Source organism: Kalmanozyma brasiliensis, assembly GCF_000497045.1.
Source record: "Kalmanozyma brasiliensis GHG001 unplaced genomic scaffold PSEUBRA_SCAF5, whole genome shotgun sequence".
Classification (NCBI taxonomy): domain Eukaryota; kingdom Fungi; phylum Basidiomycota; class Ustilaginomycetes; order Ustilaginales; genus Kalmanozyma; species Kalmanozyma brasiliensis.
In genome coordinates, this window is record NW_015961988.1 from 508,533 (window position 1) to 529,006 (window position 20,474).

Genomic DNA, 20,474 nt, shown 5'->3' on the forward strand with positions numbered 1-20,474 from the left:
CAGCAATGGCCTTTCGACAGGATGATGATGACAACACTCGCCCTTGAAGCTGCATCTCGACCAACGAACGCCAGGTTGTGCATGCTACGTGTTGCAGTAGTGCGGGGAAGTATTTACAGGATGGAGGAGGGAGCTGAGCTGCCTCGGGGTGGGGGATGACCGAAGCGGAGAAACGAGTCTGACAGCAGCCAGGACAAGTAGCCGCGCTTGAGCGCAGAAGCCTGGATTGAGGCTTGGTCATGGTGGGAGATGCTAGCATTGGGAATGCTTTACTTGCGGCCCTTGCCTCGCTTCTTGGGCGACGAAGGCTCGTCGTCACCGCTGCTGAGGGCGCCGGCCGACTTGCCCTTGCTTTTGCGTGCTCGGAGGTGGTGCTCGGGCTGAGTGGTGCAACGGAACGGTCGGAAAGTGGGAGAACAGAGAGGTCAGTATCTGCGCATGTCAAAACAGTTCCATGACCCATGTACCAGTGTGTGGCAATACTTACGATCCACTCATCCTGCACGCCAGTCTGCTTTTCAACAACGGGCTTCTCGAACTTCTTGGGACCACCAGTAGCCGAAGTCTCCTCCTTGACAATGTAGGTGGCGTAGACGAAGTAGCCCGCACCAGCGAGAGCAGCGAGACCGATGATGTAGACCGAGATGAGCTGGAGGTCGAACCAGCTCTTAGCAGGCTCAATGACCTTGACGGTGCCGCGGTAGGCGTGGATGCGGTGCTTCTTACCGGTCTGCTCGTCGTTGACCAGCAGGCTGAACTCGACGGGAAGATCCTGAGGCTTGAATTCGGGGACAAAGTCGAAGGGGATTTGAACGGGACGACCGCCGACGGAGCGGAGGGGACGCGACTTGAAGGTGGTGGTGGTCATGTTGCGAAGCACGCGGCCCTTCTGGCCATCTTCCTTCTTGGGGTTGAGGAAGGCGCCCGTGACGGACTGGAGCGTCAGCAGACGGTCCTCCTTAGGAGGGTTGGTGATCGAGAAGACGACGGTATTGGCCTGACCATTCTTGACGACTGCGCGATACAGATTCATAGAAAGGATCAGCAAGGGCGCTCGATCATAGCAGGACATCGAGAGCGAAACCTACTAGAGAACGGGTTGTTGGGGAAAGTGGTGACGATGCCGAGCTCCGGAGTGTCATGCGCCTGTGCCGCAACGAGGGCAGCGGGAACCAGGGCGAGCAGAGCCGTAGCAGCCAAAGAGAAGAACCGCATATCTGTGGGAGCGGCAGAGTGCAGAGGAAAGAGTGCGGCAAGATGGTGCGTGTCAGCAAGCGATTCTTTCAGAAGGTAGTGCCAACTGACCGCAAAGGCGATCAATTTCACGCAGCAAGTGGCTTGTACATACTATCAAAGACCGAAGAACCGAACGGAGATAGAGTGCAGAGATAAACCGGAGGAAAGTGATGGTGGATGAGCAACAAGAAGTGTCGTCAAGGATGTGCAAGACGAGTTGTTGGCCGGTGTCTGTTTCCCCAGGTCCAACCGGCTGCAGATCTTCCTAATTGGGCGGTGTGTGAACCGTGCTCTCTCTCTGTGTCTACAGAAGCGAAAAGAATTAGAGCTGGAGAAGGCAGCGCTAGTGTGGCTCTGATTGGACGCGTCCCAAGTTCGAGACAGGCAGCACCTTCTACCAACGTTGATGACAAGCTTCCTGAATCAGCGCCTTCGCTTTCAGGGTTCCAGACGCAGCAGATGAGGTCCGTCTTCATGCCACAGGCACGAGGTAGTGATCTTGCGGAAAGACGGCTCAGTCAAGGTGTTGGATTCTATGGAGCTACAATCGGCGATCGAGGTAATCCCGATCTGATAGCTGTCTACGGTCATCTGCGGCGTAAATTGGCCTGAGCGAGCTTGATTGGCACCGATCCAGCCGTTCAAGCCGCTTTTTCGGTTGAAAGGCGCGCCGCCCTTCTCCACAACCGGCTTCTGTGTTTCAACATCGAGAGTGAGCGAAGACCTGCCCCGCACGGCCTTGATTGACATTGTGCATATCTTCGTCGCTCACCACCACCACCACCATCCTGTCACCATACTTTGTCTCGACTAGACACTCGATAGACACGACTGAAAGCGTAAGCATGATTCCCCTTTGCAAATCGAGTCAGCAATCCAGCACGGATCAACTGACAATCTCGTTGAGATCACTCTACTTCTCCTCCTCTTCTCCTGCTCCTCGATTACACTCTCGATGCCCTCTGACTCGCGACGTACGAAAACTTCCCCTCGCATGATCACTTGACTTACATGCGTCTCGCCATCACCACACGCTGGTTATTCACATGCCTCGGACGCCCGCTGGGACGATGGAACATGAACCGTCGGCCATCTTTATCCATCTATCCGCCGCTGCTCATGTCAACTCTTCCCGACTCGTACTACTGCGTCATGCATGCGACTGCTCATGGCCACCGGCACACTATGCACGGGGACCGCTCGGCTTCGTCGAATCTCTTCTCGCCGACTCTACCTTCCACTCAACCTGCTCGAACTTTTCTCTGCTTGGCTATCCGCATGCCCATTTTGACGACTTCGCTCCCTACGACGCTTTCGTTGCCGTTGCGTTGTCTTCTGGACCTCTGGGTTGGATGGGCTGCGATGCGGAATGCTCGATGATTCCTGGGCTTTGCTGTTCAAATCGGCGATCCGATCGCTGATCCGACAATGGCGGCGCGCGCACATCGCCCCGACGCTGGAATTCTGCCGCCTGGGTCGCCGGCCGTGTCTGCTTGCGCCATCACTTTCCCCGACGGCGACGCTCGCTTGCTGTTTTGACACCGCTTGCCGACCCTGTTTCGCGCCGACATTTCTCCACTCGCTTCGTGCTACTCTTGACTCATCTTGTGGCCATGTCTGACGTCTTCTACCTCACCCTCGCGGTCCGATCTGGCTATGGCTCTGGCTGCACTCGGTCTCACCGCAACCAACACGGCCAATTACGCCGCGACTGACTGGGATTTTTGGCTAAAATTCCCATTTCGGATGTGCTCGGTCGATGGGCCGTCAAATTGGCTGTGGCTTTGGCTGGCTGGCTGGCCTTGGCTGCATTGCGCCTTTTGTTGTTTGACGCTCCGCCCATTTGCGTCTGTTGGTCTCTCTCCCCGCACATTGCTGCTTCCCATTGGCCTGACTTGACTCGATTCCTTCCCCTTTGCTGTCAAACCCTCGCTTCTTCTCGACCTCTGCTTCTGTCGACTTCGCTCCGCCTCGCCTGCTGTTGTTCTACTCATCCATTGCTCCTTGCCCATCATCTTCGACGCCACCACCACCACCACCACCACCACCACCATCCGACAATCCTTTCGACCGCTTCTGCTTCGTGACGATGTCCGTCCGCCGCCAATCCCTCTCTGGTCCCATGGCCGTCGATCATATCGACCGCGTCGACTCACGGCAACCTTCCACCTCCTCAACGGCCTCCACTTCACGCGACGCAACCACAGCGGCACGTCATCGGATCCAGCAAGTTACCCACCACATCTCCAACAAGCTCCCTTCCACACTACGAGGTACCATGTCCACACAAGAATTCAAACAGGCTCCGCACAAGCTGCTCGTCATTCCAGGACCCATCGAGGTCGCTGATGATGTGCTCTTGGCCAATGCTCACCCTGCCATGTCGCACGTCTCGCCCGAGTTCATCCCCGTCTTTGGCGACTGCATTCGCATGCTCCGCGAGGTGCTCTTTGCGCCCAACTCGCAGCCCGTCTTGACCGCCGGCTCCGGTACGCTCGGATGGGACCACGTCGCCGCCAACGTCGTCCAGCCCGGCGAGGACGTGCTCGTGCTCAACTCGGGCTACTTCGGTGACAGCTTCGCCGACTGCTTCGAGACCTACGGCGCCAAGGTCGACCAAATCAAGGCGCCCATCGGCTCCAAGCCCTCGCTTTCCGAGGTTGAGGAGGCGCTCAACAAGAAGAAGTACAAGGTCGTCACCTTCACCCACGTCGACACCTCCACCGGCGTTCTCAGCGATGCCAAGGGTCTCGGTGAGCTCGTCAAGCGTGTCAGCCCCGAGTCCATCTTGGTGCTCGACGGTGTCTGCAGTGTCGGCAGTGAGGAGATCCGCATGGAGGAGTGGGGCATCGACATTGTGCTCACCGCTACGCAGAAGGGTCTCGGCTGCCCTCCTGGTCTCATGGTGCTCGCTGCCAGCAAGAAGGCCATCGCCGCTTTCGAGAAGCGAACCGTGCCTCCCAACAGCTACTTTGCTTCGTGGTCCAGGTGGCTGCCCGTCATGAAGGCATATGAGGCCGGCACCGGCGCTTACTTTGCCACGCCTCCCACCAACCTCATCTACGCGCTCCACGCCAGCTTGACCACCATCACCAAGGGCTCGCCTTCCATCGAGGACCGATTCAAGCAGCACGTCGCCGCTTCCGACCGCGTCAAGGACTTTATCGAGGGGCTTGGACTCAAGCAACTCGTCGCTGATGGCAAGAAGGATGGCGCGCACGGCATGACGGCGGTCCGCTACCCTCAGGGCCTGAAGGCGACCGACCTGCTGCCCAAGCTGGTGGCTAAGAACATTGTCGTGGCTGCCGGTCTGCACAAGCAGGTCAAGGACGAGTACTTCCGCATCGGCCACATGGGCGTTACCGTCATCAACGACAAGGAGCGAGGTGACATTGACCACTTGCTCACGAGCATCAAGGAGTCGCTCGCCGAGGCTGGCTACAAGCCCTAGATGTGCTTTTGAACGCTAATTTGCAATTGACATTCACATCTTGTCTCCCATAACTGACATTTGCTGTGCATTGGAAGCGATTCTTGTTTCGATCGTTTGAGCTTAGCTGATCAACTGTGCCAGCTCCAAGAGGTCGGCCACGACGATGTCGACGTAATCTGGCTTGCCGTCTGCCGGCAAGCTGTCTTCTGTCGGCCTTGATGAGACGAAGACGGTGGTCATGCCGCACGCTTTGGCCGCCTCGAGGTCGTACAGCTGCGAAGCAAAAAGAGTCTGCGTCAGTCTCATCTTCCAATCTCTATATTTCCATCTGAGCAACTTACGTGCGCGGCGACCATGCAAGCGCGGCCCCCATCTACGTCCGGCTGAATCTCAAACAGCTGCATGGCCTTCCTGTACATCTGGGGATCCGGCTTGAAGCTGCCCAGCATGTCTGCTGTGCACAGAAAATCCCAGGGCAGCTTCCCATTCCTCGCCATGTCCACCATCAGGTTGAGATTGCCATTTGTCAGGGTACCGATCTTGAATCTCTGCTTCAACTCGTTGAGGCCTTGGACGGAGTCGGGCCAGGGATCGAGCAGGTGCCAGGTGAAGTTGAGTCTCTCCCTCACCTCCTGTCCCCACGCTTCATCGAGCGCCTTTGACACTTCTTCCACCGGGAGCTCGCCGATCGTACCGGTCGGGTCTGGAAGGGGAAGTGCAGAGACGAGCTTGTTCAGCGCAGTCATGTGCATCTGATCGACCGTGATCCTGTCGGGATTGCCGGAGGAGGCAAGCCGCGCAGTCTCCAGCTTGTACTGCTCCCGCCATTTGATGGTGAAGCGTTGCCAGTCGTAGTCGTGTCGGAGAGCTTTGAGGACCGGGTCAGGAAGGGAAGTGTAGGCAATTTCGTGACGAAGGGCGCGAGTGACCGTCTCGACATAGTCGACGACCGTACCAAAGACGTCAAAGTAGAGCACTTCGACCTTGGCCAGCTTGGCTTTGGCGTCGACTGACATTGTGATGGGGGTGACGGAGGACGCACGGGATGCTGGTGGCTGGAAGGGAAGCGTCGTTGCTGCTGGTCGTTGGGGTTGCCGGAGAAAGGTGCGCCAGGGTCCAGATCGAGTGCGGGGTGAGCGCTTTTAGCAGCAAGCACGACAGGAGTCACGCAAGATGTCGTTCCTCTTCCTCAGCCGAGGTATTGCTCGAGCTCGTGCTCATGTGTACACTTCACTGCTCAGACACGGAAGCACTTGACCGTTATTGGCGTCTCCTATGTCTGCGCTTCGAAGGCATCCTGATCGATGTAGGACAAGAGAACGGCTCCGGCAACGTTTCTAGGCCGAAAAGCGCTCCAGCCTCCACACGGCTGCAGGCGCGTTTTGGCTGGCTGAGCGTAAGATTCGCACGCCGACTTCCGCTTTTCTGGCTCTGCATGCAGATACAGGCTCAGCAGTGGCGGATTTTTGAGTTGCGTCGCCTGCACGTGTGCGAGAATTGACTCACCTCGATAGCGTATGCACGCAGCTCTATCGCTTCGCCATCATCATCATCACAACAACAACACCGCATCGACGTCGAATTCCAGGAAGCGTCAAGCATCGTCAAGGACAGCGTTCTGATCACTGCACCATCTGCCCGTCACGTCGCTTGAGACATCCGGAGACGAGATCGACTTCAAACGCGTCGAGTATCACGAGGCGTATCCATCTCGCCCTGTCTAGATCAGACAGCGCTCGACGGGAGCTTACACGGGCAGGTCATTCACGATCGTTCCTGTCGCTCATAAACACAATTCGTTCGACTCGCTCTCCACCTCCATGAGCACTTTGCGACCCACGAACAAGTCCATGTCCACCGATGGGAGCGTAAAGCCACTACACTTCGATTCCGCCGACCCCGGCCCAAAGCGACGCAATGCCGGGCGCACCAACTCGCATCAGAACAGAAATGATGCTGCAGTCCTTCAGCAACCCAAACGCGGTGGACAGAGCATGAACCATCTGCTATCGTTCACCCTGCCACCGCGAAGTAGACCTCCTCTGGCCGGACCAGCACGAAGATCGCGTCGAGGTGCCAGCTACACGCCTTTCAACAAGGAGCGATACGTGAATGCGCAGTATCGCTTCCTTGTAAAGCCGACAGGCGACTACACCGCCTACTTTGCCGATCCCGACATCTATCTCAACTGGGCTGACATTCTGCAAGTCGTCATCCCAACCTCGTCCGCGCTTGCTGGGGTTGGCACCTCAGCACCTATCTCCGACCAACCGCGCGAGCCAGCACACGAAGGCGCCGCATGTCCCATCTGCCTTTCCCCCCCTACAGCCCCTCGTATGACCAAATGCGGCCACGTCTTTTGCTACCCTTGCATTCTGCATTATCTCACGCTCAAGGAGGACGACAAGAGCAAACCAGGGCCACCAACCTTGCAGCCGTCCACGCAGAAATGGCGACGCTGCCCCATCTGCTGGGATGCCGTGTACGCGCGCGATCTCAAGGCGGTTCGCTGGTGGGATGCGCAGGCCGCTGCTCGTCAGCACGAAGCCAAGCTGCAAGAGCAGTACGACCTCGAACGCGTGCAACGCATCAGCGAGCTCGACGAGGATAGCCACGATGTCACAGAAAGCGCTCTTCGCGATGAGAATGCGCCGAGTCTCACGCATTCGCATCCCGACATGCTCGCATTGCGGCTGGTCGAGCGTCCCAATGTGACCACGCTAGCACTGCCGCAGTCGTCGACGTGGCCAGCATCCGAGCTCGACCACCCGCTCATAGCCGTGCACTCGGCTCCGTGGCATTTTCAGCCGGACGTGATGGGGTTCGCCAAGTTCATGCTAGCCACACCGGAACTGCTCACCGAGTCACTCGAAAAAGATCTGCAAGAGCTGCTAGAGGAGATCGACGTGCTGAAGAGCTTCGGAACGGATGCGAGTGGGCTTCACTTCGTGGCATTGGCCCAGCAAAAGGTCAATGACCAAATGCAAAAGGTGCGAGACGAGTTGGATCTGCCTATCGTCCGCAGCACCATCGGGCAGGCGCACAATGATCTAAAGGACCACAAAGCCGCGTTATCGGGTCAGCTGCAGCGCACGGATCTGAGTCGACGTCAGCGCAAGCGCATGGAACGGTCGCAGACGGACGAAGAGGAAGTGACGGCTGCCGTTGTCAGGATGGACGTCAGCTCGGCTCGTGACGGCACTCCAGAGGCTGCTTCAGGAGCCGAAGAGTTCCTGGCGTTCCGAGCGCAGTCGCAAGGTGGCATCATGGGTATCGCTTCCACCGATGGCGGCGCAACACGACACAAAGACGATGCAGCACCCCAAAGCGTCGCAACGGATGCCACTCACAAAGCAGCTCAAAGCCGTCCGCCCAAAGCGCGCAAGAATGTCAACCCGCCGCAGCCCGAGTCGTCGTCTTACGTCTTCTTCCAGGCTGCTTCCGGGCAGAGCATCTTCCTGCACCCTCTCGACACGAAGATCCTCCTCTCGCACTATGGCGCGTACGCCAAGCTTCCACGCAACCTAGCGGTCAAAGTGGCCGGCGCCGACGAGGGAAGCATGAACGAGGAACTGCGCCGACGGTGCAAGTACCTCAACCACATCCCCATGGCAGCCGACGTAGTCTTCATCGAGGTGGACTGGGAGGACATGAATCTGATCAGCAAGTCCACACTGCGACCGTACGAGCAGGCGCTACGACAACGTCGCAACCGCCGCCGCGACAAGGAACGACGGGAAGATCGAGCCAAAACGCGGGCTGAGGAGGCGGAGCTCATCTCGAATCAAGGCGGTCCCGCGGCCGCAGCAGCGCATCGTCGACAGCAAGAGCAGCTCGCTGCGTTCACCAGCGAAGCCAACTTTCCTTCGGATGGGCTGTCACGGAGCTTCGAGCGTGGTGGCAGCGCTGGTGAAGGCGGGTTCGCATCAGGTTCGAGTCCGAGCTTCCGCGAATCGGCCATGTTTGGCGCTGAACGCAGCTTTCCAGTCCACCCCGGGGCTGCCGAGACGGAGGACTTCCCGGACTCCCTCCATGGCGCGCGCAGCGGATTGGACCACGCTGCAGTTTCGTCAGACGACCAGGCGGATCGTTCGGAACAGAACGGTGCGCGAAAGCCAGCCCAGGCATCAGCGCCAATGAAGAAGACGGTGTGGGGCACGCCCGCCTCCGCCTCAAGCTTCTCGAACGCCATCCAAGGCCGCGCCACGGACGCGCACGGTATCTGGGACGATCACATGGAGGATGCGTGGCATGAGCTGGAGGAGGACTACATTCTCGGATCAACTGGTTCGGGACGGAGGCCGACAGGGGCTGTGAGGGAGGGACGCGGGCTTAACAAGCAGATTCGACCGAGTGGCGTCAAGCCACCAGCTAACGTGGGCGCAAAGGAGAGCCTTCCGGCTGCCAAGAGCGAGACGCAGGCGGAAGCAGGAACGGCGGCGGAAACACCGGCGGCGGACAATGGGGGAGCCCGCTCGAAGCGCGTCAAGAAGAAGCTCATTCTCACGGGTGGTGGTGGCGGTCGCGGATCCCGCTAGCTGTCGATGTGGTTCGTCGGACGACCCGAATCGCCTATGAGGCGACGCTATACCGCAATCTTACATGGTACTGTTGCCAGCATGATCAGGGAGACGCTCGTGAGCTGTTTGGTACTCAAGCTGAGGTTGCCGCCGAGTCATCAGTGATGGATCATGAATGCCACTGGTAAGTTGGCCAGCCAAGCTGTCTCGTACTCCGGCGGAAAGAAGAGCCTGCGGGACCTATGACTGGACCTGCAAGGCCCAGATACAAAAGCATGCAGGGCCCGAGCCCGAACAATAAGAGCCTGATTCGAAGCGCATTCGACAATGTCTCAGTTCCGAGGTCGTAGGCCTCGCTCAATACTGATGACTCGGTCTACCCGCCATACGGATCGATGCCGAAGTGTGGGCAGTCAGCACTCGGACAGGATGGGGGGCAGAGAAAAAGAGATGTCAATTCCGCGGCTCTCTTTGCGAGCTCCAAGTGGTGCCTGGCGGTTCTGAGCTGCAAACGTCACTCTCTTTCCAAGTCGCGCTCGCTTCTCACACAGAACAAGGCGGGACAGCGCATAGAAGCCTGCCTGAGACTGGGCGCAGAAATTGACCGCGTGGCGCCGTCTTCACACCGAAACCTCTCTTCTCTCTTCCTGTCACCGTAAGCCGAGGCGCCTTACCACTGATTTGACGGACGAGCACATGCCGAATTGTCACAGCCTAGCCGAGAGCCAAAAATCACGAATCCAACACACGCCGCAGCCTGTGCACTCTGCTGCTCTTCCCTGCTGCAATCGGCTCCTCTCTCTCTCGCCGGCCTGGGCTTGGCTTCATTTTTTAGGCTCACCCACCCACTCACCCACCCACTCACCCACCCACACTCTCTTTGCTGCGCCTTGGCAAAGACACCGCCCTGCGCTGCTCTTAGCTCGTCACCTTCATCTCACTGTCATTCGCGTACACACGCTCACACACACACTCCTTCCGACCAGTCTCACTAGCTGCTGTGGCTTTACCGTCGTTCGATCAGGCTCTCGTTCGCACAGCTGGCCTCTGCTTGCACACGCCTGGACCCAGTAAACGAGCTTCACAAGACATTCTTGTTGGCCCCTGCTTGCTCGTCGACTCCTCATCACCTTAGCTCGACCTCTCAGCTCCAATCACATTCTCTTCGCTACCCGCACCTTCGCAACAGTCCCCCATTCGCAATCTTCGTCCACCTTCTCAAAGGCGACTTTTTCACATGCCCTTCTCCATCTACCAATAGAGCGTCATTCGCATCCCGAACCGGGTCAGGCTCCTTCGTCTACCTTCAGCTTCACACCCAGCGTGACCACGCAGCATCAATTGGCGCTCTGACATATCGCGACATCGTCGTCTTCTGCCCTCGACCAGACTCTCGCGCCTCGCCTGTAGGTCCAGCTCCGACAACATCACTTGAGCGCAGACAGCCAAGCATTCGTCCTCGAGTAGCCGTCTGAATCGAGCTTCACCTCCGCTCGCCTAGTCCGACACCATGTTCTCCTTTCTCGGCGCCGACAAAGGCAAACGGCGCGAACACCGCCTAGCGCCTCTGACAGACATCAAGATCGGCCCTTTCAGGATAGGCAGCACCAGCTCCACGCCCAACAGCGAATGTACATACACTGCGCTCACCTCATCCACGGAGACCGCCGTCGACATCCCGCTCGCCAACATCAACTCGCAACAGTGTGGCTCAACTTCCTCTTTCGATAGCTATACCGACTCTCCCTCTCCACCCCCAGGCTACAAGCCGCCCGCGTACTACTCTGCTCTGCTCGGTGCCACCACCCGTCGGTCTAGATACTCGTCGCGCAAATGCAAGCTCATCACGCTCGCCGTGATCGTGCTGCCATGCATATACATCTTTTGCTACATCACCTTCCGGCCGCCGAGCTACATCATTCTCCCACCCGAGAAGTACGTTGAAGTTTTGAGGGAAACCATGACGCAGCACATCCCGAGCCAGGCAGCGCGGCAGGCGCTCACCGAACAGCTTGCACGCATCGAGCATCCCGATGTAACCCCGCGCACGCCCAGCAGCGAACCGACGAACCCCACCTCCATCGTTCCTGCTACGATCTGGTCGTCGGACGGCAAGCCCGCACCCAGCGCGTGGTTTACAAAGTGGTCCGCGATGGGCTTCGAGCCCAAATTCCTCGACGATCAGGGCGCCGAGGACTGGATCACGGCGCACTACGACAACTCATCGGTCAAGAAGATGTGGGATTCCATGCCGCGCTTCATCCTCAAAGCCGACCTGCTGCGGTACCTGCTGATGCTCGACGAGGGCGGGACGTGGAGCGACATGGACACTGTCCCGCTCATGCAGCGGGCGAATTGGACGCTCGACGCGGTGCCGCTCTCGACCGTCTTGCCGGAGGACGAGGGGATCTTTGGTCGGACGATGGAACGCGAACCGGTCCGAGCGGTGATCGGCATCGAGAACGATCCGAACGAGAACTACGATCCGCGCAACTTCTTTGAGCGGTGGCGACTGCTGCCGCTGCGCAGGCATCGACCGTTGCAGTTCGTACAGTGGACGCTGCATGCTGCGCCGCACCACCCGATCATGCTCGATACCCTGCGGCGTGTGTTGAGCGCATCAACGGTGTATCGCGGGTACGAGGTCGAAAGCCAGCGCGAAGCGGATAGCGACGGATGGGGCTGGGGAGAGAAAGGCAGGCAGAAGGAGCAGGCCAAAGCGAGGGAGGCGCACACCACCCATCCGTGGGACGGAACAGCCATGTCCTGGCAGTGGCAAGCAGGTCACTGGCGGTGGGGCTGGAATGTGCTGAGCGTGGAAGAATGGACCGGACCCGCGGTGTTTACCGATGCGGTGATGAGCTATCTCCATGCCACCGCGGGGGTGAGGCCGGAGGATCTGAGCGGGTTGACCAAGCCAGTGCAGGTGAGGGATGTTGTGATTGTGCCTAGTCAGGGGTTCAACCCGGCAAGGAAGGTTGAGGGTGTGAGTAGGTTGGTGCATCTTTTCAGGGGGAGTTGGAAGGGGTAGATATGCAACACTCGTTCATTCAGTATCGTCGGTTCGCGCTAATCGTGTGAAGCAGGCTGAGTGAAGCAGAGTGAGAATTCGGGTAACAGGTGCATCTTGGAGATGCTTTTTCCTACATATACAAACGGGGGAAGAGGACATTCGGAAGGGGGAGACGAGAGACTCTAAGAGAGCTCGGGTCCTTAGGCGACAAAGGACGAGTTGCTCTGACCCTCGCTGGCCTTCTCTGCACCAGGCGATACCGTCCCCTCGCCCTGCTCCCGTCCGCCGTTCTTGACCTTGTTCCTGAGGTTGAACAGGATGGTCTTGGCCACGGGGATACCCTGGACAAGGGGGAAGATGCCGACACCGACAAAGGCCAGGATGGCCCAGATGAAGCTGACAATCACCCAGCCCTGGAAGAAGTTCCTCGTAAACACGTAGTCCCTGTACAGACTGAAGGGCCAGATGATGGTGATCACCACGAAAATCGTCAGCGAGGAGGCGACGGCGATCTTGAAGAACCGGTCCAGACGGGCCTTGTTGTAGGCGGGATCGTTTTCGATGATCTCGAGTTGGGAGCGCGGGTCGGTCGAGTTGATGCTCTCCGTCTTGCCCTCGCCGGCGATGGCTGCGACGGGCTCCTTGGTGACGCGAGCCACTTGTTCGCGATGCTGCTGCTCGAGGATCTCGGGGATGCGCTCCCACGCAAACTCGCGAGGGAAGAAAAAGACTGAGAGCAGAGACAGCACTAGACCGACGCCGATACCCGTACCACATCCAGCCAAGCACGGAACAACCCCACCGACACTCTCCAGGTTGACAACACCCGATCGGTGGTACGCGAGAGAGAGCCAGACGGCGACACCAGAGGCAAAGTTGATCCAGATACCCGGGAACACGACGGCGGGATGCAGACGCGTGTCGAAGAAGATGAAGATCAACGGCGACAGACCTGCACCGGTGAAGATACCCGTGAGGTTGTAAATGATGCCAAGGTCGAGACCGATTCCATGGAGCAGCGAGGCGAAGGCGGCAGCGAACAGACCGAAACCAGCTACGACGTACTGGTTGACACGCAGCAGCTTGTCGGCGCCGATGGTGGGGCGGAAGTAGGTCTTGAAGATGTCGTAGGACACAACGGTGGATACGCCGACCATCTGGGCGGAGATGGCCGAGGTGCAGGACATGAACATGAGGAGCAACACTGCTGCGGAGCCACCCTTGCCAAGGAGGGCTTGGGCGGCGTAGGGCAGGACGAGACCGGCAGAGACATCGGCTTTGGGGATGCGGTTGGGGTAGGTCGGGAAGCCAGGGTAGGCGGTTTCCAGCGCCAAAGCGGCGAGACCGGCAGTGGTGGCAAGACAGAAGGGAATGGAGAACCAAGCAAGACCACCGATGAGGTAGCCGGGGAAGGCAGCTTCGGGCATAGCAGCAACACCCTTCTGATGGAAAGAGGCATCGAGGAAGACCACACCGGTATACTCCAGCGCCGAGAGCCAGGCGAAGTACTGCCCACCCTCAGTCTTGAGTGTCAGCACGCTCCCCTGGTAGTTGCCCTCGACGTTGATGTTGCGCTGCGCCCGCACCAAGAGATCGTACATCGCAGCCGGCGATCCAATCTCGGGGAACGTGGCGTACGCCCGCAACCACAGGATAAAGAGGATGATGAAGATGATCACCGTGTGCAGGTAGTCTGCGAGGATGGTGCTTCGCAGACCACCGCGGAGGGTGTAGGCTACGACACTGGCGGGGAGAAGGAATAGCGCAGCGTAGGTGTTCATGCCCGTGATCGAGTTGATCGCCGCCGCTCCGCCGAGCAGGACGGAGCTGCAGACGAGGATGTTGGTGGCCAGGGCGAAGAAGATGTACGTAAAGTGGGGGAGAGTGCCGAAGCGAATGCGGACGAGCTCAAGGTACGTGTGCACGGAAGGGGCGCGACGCTTGAGCTGGATGGCAAGGGTGGAGAAGAGGACGATCTGGGTGCAGTTGCCCGAGGCGTAGAGCATGGCGCCTGCCACACCGTAGTTGTAAGCAGTGGAGACGGAGGAGAGGAGCGTGGTAGACCAAGTCCATGACGAGATGACGGCGGCAGCGGTGAGACCGGTGCCGAGGGAACGACGAGCGACGGAGAACTCTTCAGCATCGCGGCTGATGCCAGCGTAGCGAACGAGGGAGCGGGAGATACCGACGACGACGATGGCGAACAAGGCGCCAAGGCCGATGACGACGCCGTAGCCGGCGCCTTGGGAGAGCGGGGGGACGGCCATGTCGGAAAGGAGGGACAAGGAGGAGAAGATGAGATTCAGAGTGTGAAGGGGGGCGTCGAGCTGCTTCCCCTTATGTAGGAGCCCCACGAAGCTCGTCTGCGACTGTTCTTCTCAACCTTCTCGCCAAAGGATGGGATGATTGTGAGCACCAGAAGCTCGCGGACCGAGCTAGTCATGCAAGGGCATATTCGTGATTCGGTACCTGCTTTGCTACTGCCGAGATCTCAATCAACGAAAGCCACGGGGTCGGGGTTTTGCCTCATGTCGGACGGGCTTACGAGGCATCTTGATCCACTCCATCGTCCTTCAGGACGTGACTCGCCTCACCCTGGTCTCGGGAGATGCGGGAAGGTGCGGGCAAAACCAAGACCCTGTGGCTTGATTGGTAGACTCCGACCGAGTATGGCACAATCGTAGACGGTGGCAACATCGAGCTCAGGATCGTTCAACCATGAGACCGTGGTTTTGTCTTTAAGAGTGGGCGTTCAGGGTATTGGCATTGTGTCGACTCGAGGGTGTTTGCGGTGAAGGAAGCGCGAGAAGGTGGACGGGGCGGCTTTCACGAAAGATCTTGAGATAAGACAAAGAGTAGTTGCAACTCCGTACATGGATGGCGAGCGACACCCTGTCTCCACGCAGGTGGGCGGAACGAGGTTTCTTCCGTCGCGCAAACGGCGGCATGACTGTGAGGCAGCAATCATGCTGTCGAAGGGGGAAGCGACGGCTCAGGGTCTCAGAAGATCTGCGCTTGCGCCGTCGAGATTGCGAGACGCACGGAGTCACCTTTGGCATGAGGCAGCGAAGCAAACGTGCTTTGTGGCCTCGTGTCCGTCTCTGACACCATTCTTCGGATGATGTGCTCCTGGCAGATGTGCATGCGTGCATCTGGGGACCGCACAGGAGACAGCTGTCCAACAGCGAAAATTGCAAATTTCGTGCTTTCCGCAGCGAAAAGCACGGAATCCGCGCTAAGGCGGAATCACGTCGGCTACAGCGCGCTGACGCCATCCGGGGGCAGAAACACCATCACGCAAGCTACCGTGGTACCATAGCAACGGACTTTCAAACGAACAGCGGTGCGCAGACAGATCCTCGCCTGCCGTCTTCTAGACGATCGCTGATCGTGAGACGGCCCATCGGGCGATCCTGGAGGAAGAATGTGCAGAGCAACGATCTGACAGCGCAGGGCTGACCGCAAAGGTGCTAAAGAGGACCTTGCCAGTGACCGGTCGCGATAAGATACGGAGATGGCCCCCGCGTTACGTGACGTCGCCCACTGCTGTCACCAAGGGGCAGCACTCAACGAGGATTTCACCGGCACTTGCGCTGACTTGCACCAGACAGACCAGCGTGGCTTGCGCTGAAGGTGTCGGAACCATGAATGACCCGAAAGGTGCTCTGCGCCTTGCTGTGCGTCTGATGTATCGGACCCTCGAGTGAGACCCTCAAATATATATGCGTGGCAGCTCGATTGGGTGCTCTGAAGGTAAAGAGTGTCCGAGGAGCTCCATCGCTATCGACATGCTGCCACCACATCGAAGGACACCAGACCACCTCATCATGCCTGAGGACTGCGAGGCAGCTCCAGCCTCTGGCCAAGAATGCAATCCAGCTCCGCCTTCTACGAGCAAGCTCTCGCAGCCCTGCATCGAACCCACCGCACACTATGACCTGGTCATCATCGGTGCAGGTCCCGCCGCGCTCGCCGTCATCTCGCGCATCCTCGAAACCCGCCCAGCAGCTCTCTACACCGAAGACGAGCACCGCCATCTGCACTTCACCCATCGACAACGCGCACCCCTTCTCATCCCTTCAAGGCTATCCAAGACCTCCAAGGTCCGACCTACCAAAGTGACTCCCAGCGAGGGGTGCGCGTGCGGTGGCCGAATCAAGATCCTCATCATCGACAAGTTGGGCGAAGGCTTCCTGGGTCTGTGGCGGCGAAACTTCCGGGCGCTGCGAATCAGCCATCTTCGCTCACCCATGTTCTTTCATCCAGACGCGAGCGATTTTGACAGCCTCATCGCGTACGCTAACCAGCAGGGGAGGGCAGGTGAGGGGAGCCCAGATCAAGTCGTGGACGCCATTGAAACGGCGCTTTCTCCGGAAGCGTCGACGCGTTGTAGAAGACGGGCCCGCAGTAAGCGTTCGCCCTCACCCAACCCAGAGAGAGGAGAGGGGGAACTGCCAGATTTGATCGAGATCCTCGGCGTGGTCGGCAAAGAAAAGTCCAAACACAGGCGTAAGCAACAGCAACAAGGCGCATTGGAGGGAGCAAAGGTCCACGTCAACGAACGCGATCGTCGCGATTACTTTACGCCCAGCTCGACGCTGTTTGAGGAGTTCACGAGACAATTGGAGCACAAGTATCGGGTGCAATCGGGGGACGGGTGCGGCGAGAGTACTTGGCCAAGCGTGTCCAAGCTCTTCGAGGACGCGGAAGATGGCACAAGCACAGCGGCCTCCTCGGAGACTTTGGTGGAGGGAAGCGCATCGACGGATAGCAATCCTTTGACGACCGTGAAAGGCGTCGTAAAGGACCTCGTCTGGTTCGATGGATCTGATCGGACGGTGCAAGATGACCTCGGCAACCACAGTCCCGGCTTCCTGCTCGAGCTGGCTGACAGTTCGGCTCAAACAGCCAAGTCCACCACAGTCATCTCGGCCAAAGCCGTGGTCAGCGCCGTCGGCTTTGGTGGAGTGCCGACGATCCCGTCCTACCTCACTCCACCCGTCCCTCAACCTCCCTCGTGCGGTCCCGGCTGGATGCATTCCAGCTGTCTCGCGTGGCAGCCCCTCCCACCTCCTTCAACGTCCGATGCGCACCTCGTGGTGGTGGGCGGAGGCCTCACCTCGGCCCAGATCGTCGTCCTCGCCCTCACCACCGGCTACGCACACGTCACCCTACTCACCCGCGGCCACCTGAAAAGCAAACCCTTCGACGTAGACCTCGGCTGGGTCGGTCGCTACAGCAACTATCTCAAGATGCAATTCTACCAGACGGACGATGTCGCGGAGCGGCTGCACATGCTGCGTGCCGCACGAAATGGCGGCAGCGTCACACCTACCTATGCGAAGGTCCTCTCGCGATTGCAGGCAGCTGGCAAGGTCGAGATCCGGACGCACACCTCTATCGCCCGCGCCGAGTTTGAGGGGAAGTGGGAGCTGGGGTTGAGGACAAGTGCGGACGGCGGGAGGGAAGACACCGTACAGGCCGACTACCTAGTCGTTGCAACTGGTGCGAAGATCGACTTTGCAGGTCTGCCCTTCTTGCAAGGTCTGAGGAGGACCCATCCGGTGTCGACGGTGGGCGGACTGCCAGTGCTGACGGCGGATCTGGAGTATAGGCGCGACGTACCGCTGTTCGTAACGGGCGCATATGCCGGGTTGCAGATCGGTCCGGCGGCGGGGAATTTGGGCGGGATGAGAGATTCCGCTGATCGAATTGCGAACAGGTTGTTGGAGCTGCTGGCGTTGCCAGAGAAGGAAGAAAGGAAGGTGAGAGAGGCTTCAGAGACGACGGCGGGGGAAGCAGCCCCAGCGAACTCGAACAAAGGACGGCCGAAAAAGGAGAAGCACTTCACGCACTTCAACTTCGATCTGCTGTCGGTCGAGGCCTAAGCCGCATCGGATTGTCTATCACAGAGGGGATATAAGCAGCATAGGCGAAGCACGAGCACGGCGAATAAAATACAGCATGCTTAGATTAAGCAGAGAGGCTCGCCTGTAAGGCTTGTGACGAGCAGGCGCACCGAAGGATCACTGAACGGCAGGTAGCTGCCATCTTTGCCGTTGCCGAGGTCGAGAGAGGCCAGCTTCTGGCGTGCTTCTTCGAGCCGGTCCAGGTGAACGTACAGCGTCACATGAGATGACGCCTTTGAATCGCCAGAGACTCGACTTGACTGGGCGTGAGCAGCGTAATGCAAGATGGGCCAGGGGTATAGATCCGACTCGGTCGAGTCGTTGCGATGTGATGAGCTGCTCTGCGCCGATCGCGCGAAGCCTGCTTGCATCATGGCTTCCAAAGCACGGAAGAAGGCATGCGCTGTAGATTGCATCCATACAAGTAGGACAGCTTCGCGTTGACCGTCCGCATGCGAGCGAGGCGTAGGCGCATCGGAAAGAGCTTGCGGTGGAAGGAAGCGAGCTCGAGTAGCGTTTGCTGCGAGTGCCGCTTCGGAGAAGGGCACGATGACTTTGACCACTTCCTTGCGGCGCTTCTGCGTCCGTACCTTGAAGATGTCCTCTCTGAGAGGCTGCAGGCGCGGAAGTCTATCCAGGTCGTTCGCCACGCGGCAGTATCCTGCAAAGCGCAGACCGTGTTCGAAAGGCTCGAGGAGGTCGTCGTCGCTGCCACCAGCTTGTGTGGTCGGGCCACCAGACTTGAGATGAACGAAATCTGGCATCACCGATAGAGGCCCTTTCAGCATCTGAATTGAGGACAGGCCAAGGTCTCGACACACCGTGCGGGTTGTAGGGGGCCGAGAGATGGCTTGCAGCAATCGTCGCGATGTGCTTGCGCGACTTGTCGAAGCCCCTACACGGTCCGAGACGGAGTCTGGATGACACGATGACCACCGCTGTGTCTTTGCGCTGTTCCCGATGACTGAGCCAGCGATGCGCTGCGCCTGCGCTTCCGTGAAGTGGCCAGGGTCAAAGTCGACCTGCACCTCATGTTGTGCCTCGGCAGCGATTGTGAGATCGGAAGAATCGATGTTATCTCTGCTGGACTGCCGCTGCCGTGACGGCGAGGTTGAAGTCGTCTGCACCTGGTCGAACCTGCGCATGGAGCTCTGCGAGAGCAATTGAAGCAATCCGACGCCTGACTGGTCGTCATCTGGCTCTTGTTCGGCGCCTTGTGGGCTCGTCCGCAGCTGAGCCGCTACCATTGACCTTGCCTGGTCTGATGTGCTTGTTGATGGCGCAGCCTGGCTTAGTCGGATTATGCGAGGCTCCTCAGCATCTTGTGCCGGTGCTGATGCAGCTTGATCGTGCCAGCTTCCGGCAGAACGCTGGACATCATCGGAAGAAGGCCGTGTGGGACGTAGCGTGGGAAAGTAGCTGATTTCGGACTCGTCGGCAACCTGCATGTCTTCGTCAGCGGCATCGGGCTGCGAGTTGAGCTGATGGTCCGCATCGCAGAGCGGAAGTTCCGCTGGAGATAACGATGCATCTCGTCCGAGTTGCACGCGCTGTATCTTCGCTCGACGACGTTTGGGCTTGGCTGGATCCTCCTCAGCAGGGTGCTTCGATGCTCCTCCAATCTTGTTCGTCTGAGGTCGGTGTAATGGTGCGTTCTCGTTGGTCCCTTTGATCGTCTCTGGAAGGTTTGGGAGGGCTCGAAGCGTAGACGGCCGGTTCAGAGCTCTGAGGCCGACCGTCTTTGCTGGGGGAGGTCTCGACGCTGAAACGGATGCCCCGACAAAGGATGACCTGAGCGTGCGACCGGAACGTCCGATCATCTGCGCTCCGAAGGTGCCTATTGGCGAGCTCGGGTCGCTCCGATCGAGCTGGGCGTGTCTTTGTGCTAGAGTCGGGGCTGCATCTCGCCGGACGGGAGACTGTAGCCTTGGTGCGAAAGGCAGTGTTGCGGGTCGTGCTAGTGGTGGAGGCTCGTCGTCTAATGGTGAAGCTGGCGAGGACGAGCGCAGATGAAGGACCGCTTTTGGCTGAACAAGGACGATGCGTCTTTTCCGCTTGGCCGAGGGTGATGCAGACATAGAGCGAGATGCTTCGGGCTCCTTTTGCCGACATGCTACAGTCTGTGTTGCGAGATGAAGAGATGCTGTGGTGAAGTGCGGCGGAGAGGAGCCTACTTGGACCATACGACGCTTCTTTTGCGCCCGATCGCCACGGATACCTCTGGAATCGATCACCGTGTGCCGCATACCATCTTCGATACGCTGATCGAGCGCAACGTGCCGGATTCGAGGCATTGTGTCTGATGTATCTTGGGCTGTGAGGTGCTGCGGCCAGTCTCGTCGGACTGTCTAGAAGCTCCTTCT

General features: G+C 58.8%; 8 protein-coding genes across 8 annotated transcripts; 4 read left to right on the plus strand and 4 right to left on the minus strand.

Annotated features, from left to right (window-relative positions):
* Positions 1 to 269: 269 nt before the first annotated feature.
* On the minus strand, positions 270 to 1,215 carry PSEUBRA_005241 (uncharacterized protein; the record flags this gene model as incomplete). Its single annotated transcript, XM_016438710.2, has 3 exons — positions 270 to 380; positions 488 to 1,014; positions 1,089 to 1,215. The coding sequence occupies 3 exons, from the start codon at positions 1,213 to 1,215 to the stop codon at positions 270 to 272; spliced, it is 765 nt and encodes a 254-aa protein (XP_016290546.1).
* Positions 1,216 to 3,325: 2,110 nt separating this feature from the next.
* On the plus strand, positions 3,326 to 4,687 carry PSEUBRA_005242 (Aminotransferase, class V/Cysteine desulfurase; the record flags this gene model as incomplete). The annotated part of the gene is made up of 1 exon (XM_016438702.2): positions 3,326 to 4,687. The coding sequence occupies one exon, from the start codon at positions 3,326 to 3,328 to the stop codon at positions 4,685 to 4,687; it is 1,362 nt and encodes a 453-aa protein (XP_016290547.2).
* Positions 4,688 to 4,789: 102 nt separating this feature from the next.
* PSEUBRA_005243 (HAD-like domain protein) lies at positions 4,790 to 5,685 on the minus strand (the record flags this gene model as incomplete). Its single annotated transcript, XM_016438709.1, has 2 exons — positions 4,790 to 4,942; positions 5,011 to 5,685. The coding sequence occupies 2 exons, from the start codon at positions 5,683 to 5,685 to the stop codon at positions 4,790 to 4,792; spliced, it is 828 nt and encodes a 275-aa protein (XP_016290548.1).
* Positions 5,686 to 6,489: 804 nt separating this feature from the next.
* PSEUBRA_005244 (Zinc finger, RING-type) lies at positions 6,490 to 9,207 on the plus strand (the record flags this gene model as incomplete). The annotated part of the gene is made up of 1 exon (XM_016438703.2): positions 6,490 to 9,207. The coding sequence occupies one exon, from the start codon at positions 6,490 to 6,492 to the stop codon at positions 9,205 to 9,207; it is 2,718 nt and encodes a 905-aa protein (XP_016290549.2).
* A 1,492-nt stretch (positions 9,208 to 10,699) lies between these two features.
* On the plus strand, positions 10,700 to 12,220 carry PSEUBRA_005245 (Glycosyltransferase, DXD sugar-binding motif; the record flags this gene model as incomplete). The annotated part of the gene is made up of 1 exon (XM_016438695.1): positions 10,700 to 12,220. The coding sequence occupies one exon, from the start codon at positions 10,700 to 10,702 to the stop codon at positions 12,218 to 12,220; it is 1,521 nt and encodes a 506-aa protein (XP_016290550.1).
* A 182-nt stretch (positions 12,221 to 12,402) lies between these two features.
* PSEUBRA_005246 (Sodium/solute symporter) lies at positions 12,403 to 14,469 on the minus strand (the record flags this gene model as incomplete). Its single annotated transcript, XM_016438707.1, has 1 exon — positions 12,403 to 14,469. One exon carries the CDS (start codon positions 14,467 to 14,469, stop codon positions 12,403 to 12,405), a length of 2,067 nt encoding a protein of 688 aa, XP_016290551.1.
* A 1,521-nt stretch (positions 14,470 to 15,990) lies between these two features.
* On the plus strand, positions 15,991 to 18,090 carry PSEUBRA_005247 (L-lysine 6-monooxygenase/L-ornithine 5-monooxygenase; the record flags this gene model as incomplete). The annotated part of the gene is made up of 1 exon (XM_059465481.1): positions 15,991 to 18,090. The coding sequence occupies one exon, from the start codon at positions 15,991 to 15,993 to the stop codon at positions 18,088 to 18,090; it is 2,100 nt and encodes a 699-aa protein (XP_059320429.1).
* An 80-nt stretch (positions 18,091 to 18,170) lies between these two features.
* On the minus strand, positions 18,171 to 20,405 carry PSEUBRA_005248 (uncharacterized protein; the record flags this gene model as incomplete). Its single annotated transcript, XM_059465482.1, has 1 exon — positions 18,171 to 20,405. One exon carries the CDS (start codon positions 20,403 to 20,405, stop codon positions 18,171 to 18,173), a length of 2,235 nt encoding a protein of 744 aa, XP_059321619.1.
* Between the last annotated feature and the right edge of the window lie 69 nt (positions 20,406 to 20,474).